Source organism: Nothoprocta perdicaria, unplaced genomic scaffold, assembly GCF_003342845.1.
Source record: "Nothoprocta perdicaria isolate Ctin4 unplaced genomic scaffold, notPer1 scaffold_7, whole genome shotgun sequence".
NCBI lineage: Eukaryota > Metazoa > Chordata > Aves > Tinamiformes > Tinamidae > Nothoprocta > Nothoprocta perdicaria.
Genome location: NW_020455976.1, coordinates 832,677 through 838,104, shown reverse-complemented (window position 1 = coordinate 838,104; position 5,428 = coordinate 832,677). Strand labels below are relative to the sequence as shown.

Here is a 5,428-nt window from a genome sequence, read left to right as displayed (position 1 = left end):
GCCGGCACCGCCCCCGCCGCCGCGCCGCCAATCCGCGTCCTCCCGCCCGCCGCCGCCGCGAGGGGCCGGCCAATGGGCGTGCAGGGGAGGGGCCGGCACCGCCTTTCGGAGGGGAACGGGGGGGGAAATGCGTGGCGCCAGTGACGTCAATGAGGTGAGAGGGCGGGGCGTAGTCAGTCTGGCCACGCCCCTGGGTGGGGCCCGCTTGCGTAACAGCGAGGGGGGAATCCCGCGTGACGTAGGCGCGGGGGGTGTCTCTGAGTTTCGCGCGCGAACTTCATGGCGCGGCGCCGTTTCGGGCAGTGGGGACGCGCCGGGGCCCTCGGGCTCGGGGCTCTTCCCCCTGGCCCGGATCGCGGCCCGGTTCACCGAACTCCCCCGGTTCCGTAGCCCCTGGCAGGGAGCTGCCTCCCGGAACTGCCCCGGCCGCGCTGCCTGCAGGCGGAGCCCGGGCCGCCCCGGCGCCGGCCCCGGCCCCGTCGAGGCGGGGCAGGGGAGGAGAGAGGCCCCGCTCGGGGAGGACCGTTAGGAGCCAGATGTTTGGCAGCAGCCAGCAGAGGAATTTGCTGCCGGGGCAGAGCGGGGCCTTGCGTCCGCTCTCGCAGCGCAGCAGTGCAGCCAGGGCCCTGCCATGGCCCGCACGGCTCCGCCGGCCGCGCCGCCGCCGCCCGGGCCCGCAGCCCGCGCCTCGCTGAGCATCCACCGCGCCTTCCTCCGCAGCCCGCTGGGCCTGCTGCGCCTGGGGCAGCTGCTCCTGGGCGCTGCCTTCTGGGTCACGGTGGCGGCTCACAAGTACGAGGGGGCTGCCCACTTTGCGCTCTTCGCCGCCGTGCTCGTCTGGCTCCTCACCCTGGCTCTCTTTGGGCTCAGCCTGCTGGGGCGCTGGACGCTGGTGCCCTGGCTCGGCTCCCGCTGGCTCCTCACCAACCTGGTGCACGACCTGGTGCTGGCCATGGGGCTCTACGCGGCCGCCACCGGCATTATGGGCCACAAGGCTGGGCGCAAGAGCTACTGCAACCTGCCCGGCTACAGCCAGCGCTGCCTCTACGGGGCCTACCTGAGCGCCTCGGTCTGCGGGGGCATCACCGCCTGCCTGTACCTCTTCTCCGGGCTCTACTGCCTCTCACGGCGCTGCCGGGACGAGCGCGACATCGTCTGAGACCCCGTGGCGCTCGGCTGCCCTTCCTCTCACGCGTGGACAGACYGCAGCCCCTCTTCCGGACCTAGCGGCCCTGCTGCCCCTTCCCCTCCTGGCTGACTGCACCGGCTTCCTCCAGAGGCTCCTGCACGGACGAACGGACGGATGGACGGACGGACAGAGGCCTTCCCTGGAGCACAGCTTCCCCTGCACCCTGCCAGGACAGCATCGACACCCCCACCGCTGCACAGGCGCCTCTCCTCCCCTGCGGATGGAAGGATGGATGCACGGATGGGCAAAGGCTACTGCCAGCCAAGGGATGCAAGAGGCGATGCCCTAGGAGGGTTCCAGATGCTGGGAGCCCACAGGGTGCCCTGCCCGGCACCCAGCCGCGTGCTCAGGTGGGTGCCCGCTCTGTGCCCAGGCTGGGGAGCCTGGGCCGGGGCGGCTGAGCGAGAGGCCGCGGTTGCAGCGGGCTGGGTGGGCACAATTCCCCCAGCGCTGCCGGCCGCTCGGCGCCCATGCGGCTCCCAAATGGACGCTCTGGTCTCGGCTTCCCCAGCGCGGGCCCCTCCTCCCGCCCGGCCTCAACACGTCTGCGTGTTCCCGGGGCCCGCGGGCTGAGCCTCTTCCTGCCGCGCTCCGCTCGGCTGCCGCCCGCGTCCCCGGCACGCACTCCTGGGCGCCGAGCCCCGCGGGACCGCGGTGCCTGCTCACCCGTGGCTCCCGCCTGCGCTGCGGGGAGGAAGGAGACGAGCTGGGCACGTGGCCAGGGTGGCGGCTCGGTGCCTCCAGCCCTGCGCCTCACACTGCCCGCCCCGTGGCACCCGGGAAGAAGGGGGTTTTGTGCCCCCAGCCTCTGCTCCATCTCCTGGGCTGGGTGTGCGCTGCCAGCGAGAGGCCCAGGCTGCTGCTCTCTCCCTGCCAGGAGAGCTGTGGCTCTGATCCCGCCTTAGGGAGACAGCCGGGCCCGTCAGCTTGGCCTGTGGTCGGGCTGCGCCTGCAGAGCCAGGCCTGGCCCTGCCGCAGCCCGGGATGCAGCGCGGCGGCCTCGCCGGCCCTGCCTGGCTCTGCGGTGCCTGGTTGGCATGTGGGGCGCGTGCCGGGCTCCTGAGAACACGGGCCGGGCACGTCCCACTGCAGCACGGGGGGCTGGCGTCTAGGCCCAGCTCAAAGCTCAGACTGATTGTCCGGAAAAACTCTTGTCTTGGGACTGTCTGGCCACCCCCAGAGCACGGCGCCGCTGGAGCCTGCGAGGAGGTGCACGAAGGGACGGGACCCGCAGCGGCCACGACTGTTACAGCTGGGAGCGCAGGGAAGCTGGAGACGCTGCGGCCCCGCGCTGGGGCTGCTGAGGACACTGCGCGGCCTCCAGAGCAGGAGGAGGATGTGGCGGGATGTCGGGCCGGCCCTGGATCGGCCCCCACAGCTTGGCCGGTGCCCAGTCCTGTTGGTCCCTGCTGGGGCCACCTGCGGGGAACAGGCGATGGAGGCCCCTGGAAGCTGGGGATTGGGAGCCCCACATGGGGGGATTGGGATGGAGAGGAGCACTGTGCTCCCACCGGGTGCACTGGGGCTGCCGGTGGTCACTGTTCCCCCTGGGAGGTGCTGTCCATGCAATCCTGTGCTCGGAGGCCCCTGTCACCCCGGCCACCCGCGCCTTCCGCGGGCAGGTTGCGCTGCCCCTGCCCCGTGTCAGGGCTGGTCCCTGACACCGCTCAAGCCTCCCGCCGCTGCCCCAGCCCCGCCTGTCGCGCCCGGCTCTGCCTCCCCCCGGGCCTCTCTCCGGTGCCCGTGAACCCCCCTTCCAAATAAAGCAACGCTGGTGCACGCTGCGTGTGTGGGCTTTGCGCTGCGCCCCCGCACGGCTCCGCAGCCCTGCGCCCTGCCTGGCCGCGAGCCCTGCTCGCACCCGTGGGCTGCTGGCCCTGGCGCGGTGCCCGTGTGACCGCTGCCCCCGGGTGCCCCCCGCGCKGTCCCCAGGGCTCGGTGGCCGCGGCGGGGACGGGGTGCAGCTGTGTTGGTGTCACGGCCGCCCGGCGGCRCTGAAAGGGCTCTCTGTCCCTGTGCCCACGCTCCGGAGCGCTCGGGGCAGCCGGGGCATCCGGCCTCCCCCAGGGCTGGCCCTGGTCCCGGCTGCGCTCAGGGCTCAGCCCTGGGATTCCCTCGCGGCCGGCACCGCCATGTTCAATGGGGCAGCGCCCCGGCCCTCATGCCCCCRCGGTGCCGGAGCAGCACCGAGCTCTGCCTTGCCCTCCCGGCGCAGCGGGCAGCCTGGAGCCTCCTGGGATGCAGGGGGGGCTGCCCCATGGCACTGCTTTGGCACCGCAGCAGTGTCCCCCTGCCCCTCTTGGCACCCGTCACAATCTCCATCCCCAGAGCATCTTCTGGATATCCACTAGCACAAGGGGCACGGTGACAGGACTGCCCAGTGCTGCACAAGGGAACTGTAAGTATTTATGTGATCTCACAGGTTCCCTGCAGCCCAGCACTGCACTGCAAACCCCRTGGGCTCGGGGTGTCTCGATGCCCTGGTCTCGCAGTGGGATCACGGCGTGGGCATCCCCTTCTCACCACCGGTGGGATCCTGGCCTTGGGTGTCCCCCAGGCTGCACTAAACGGCCTTGATCTCTTATCATTCCCATGCTGTCCTGCCAGAGTGACGCTGCTTTACAGTGCAGATTAGGGGTTGACCGCTGGAAAGCAGCTCCAGGGAGAGGGGTTGGGGAGTCCTGCTTGACAACAAGTTAGTTGTTGTGTGCCGTCCTCTTGGGCTCCACGTGGGCAGCACAAGCCCCTCGCGGTGCTCTCCATGATTTGTGCTTCCCTGGACATTTGGCCATGCTGTAGGGGCGAGGGCAGGGGCCGGTGCAGCCGGTGGGCGCTCCGCTGCCCAAGGGCCCGTTGGCTCCGTTCCCCGCAGGCACATGGGGCTGTGCTGGGTGAGCAGCCCGTGGGCGAGCACGGGCCCGTATCTCCCTGCCGCCTGCCCTTCCAGACACCAATTCCGCATTACATAAGGAATTCCCATTGTATAATTGCCATTACACAAGCGTTGGGCTCTGGAACTGAAACCTGGGAGGAGTTTGCTGATCCCTCTGTGTGCTGACCCCCCTCTTCGGGCTGACGTGCGCTTGGGGGTGACAGGAGGAGGCTAAAGCCCTTTTGGAGACAACGTTCCCTCCGCTGACCCATCGAGCGCCTCAAAGGCCATTTCCTGGGCAGGCCCCTGGTGCTTCTCCATAGGGATTGCTATCCCTAATCCTTGTCAGCGGGAGGCAACCCCAGTACCTGTTGCACTACCTTGCCTTGCTTCATCCTGCRTAGATACCATCAATATACTATATACCATATACATACTATATACCATTAACACTAGCAGTCCAGAGGGCACAGGTGGCTTCTCCAGGTCCTTGGCTGGCTGCATCAGAGCCAGAGCTGTGCTGCCTTTATAACTTTGGGATAACGGCAGGAACTGTGTCCATGCCAAGCAAAAGCAACCTGGGTTTCACTTTCTTTGGGGATGRGAACTATGAAGAACGTGTTTTTAAYRTCTATGGCAGACACACAGATGGGTTTTCCTGGCTGAATCCTTGCCCTGGCCCTGGGAAGGCACTGGGAGCCGCCRGGGGCGCAGGGCCCTCGGCCGTGGAGGCAGCGCAGGGCGCAGGGCTCCGCAGGGCCCGCGGGGACACTCCGGCCGCGCAGGCGCGGGGCTGCGTGTGAGCTGGGCCTGGGGCTGGCGCCGGACACAGACGGCTCTGGGAGCAGGGGTGGGTCCAGACCGAGATCCATGACTGGACTGAGCCCGGCCGGGCCAGAGCCCTGGAGCGAGACCTGCATCCAGGTTGGGCCAGACACTGGGGCAGACTCGGAGCGCTGCTGAGGCGCACTGCAGCTGGACCTGCACTGGGACCAGCCAGAGCTGGACCGGGACCAGCCTAGAGCCAGACTGGAGCCAGACTGGGACCAGCCCTGGATTCAGACCAGATCTGAACAGGGACCAGCCCTGGATTCAGACCGGATCTGAACAGGGACCAGCCCAGGGTTCAGACCGGATCCGGTCTGGGTCCAGCCCAGGGTTCAGACCGGACACCGGCCCGGCCCCGCCCGGCCCTTGGTCCCTTTGGGACCCGGACCGGGAGCCGCCCGCAGACAGACGCCACCCCGGCCCGTCTAAGCCGTGTCCCGCTTCCGGGCGCGACGCCTCTTCCGCCCCTTGCCCTCACAGGGGCGGGGCCTCCCCTCCCGGCGGCCGGCCTGGCTCTTTCCGATTGGCCGGCTGCCGGC

General features: G+C 69.3%; 1 protein-coding gene across 1 annotated transcript; it reads left to right on the top strand.

The window, feature by feature from the left end:
- The first annotated feature begins 631 nt into the window (after window positions 1-631).
- On the top strand, window positions 632-2,360 carry MARVELD1 (MARVEL domain containing 1). Its single transcript, XM_026050709.1, has one exon. It carries the CDS (start codon window positions 632-634, stop codon window positions 1,157-1,159), a length of 528 nt encoding a protein of 175 aa, XP_025906494.1. The 3' UTR covers window positions 1,160-2,360.
- The last annotated feature ends 3,068 nt before the right edge of the window (window positions 2,361-5,428 follow it).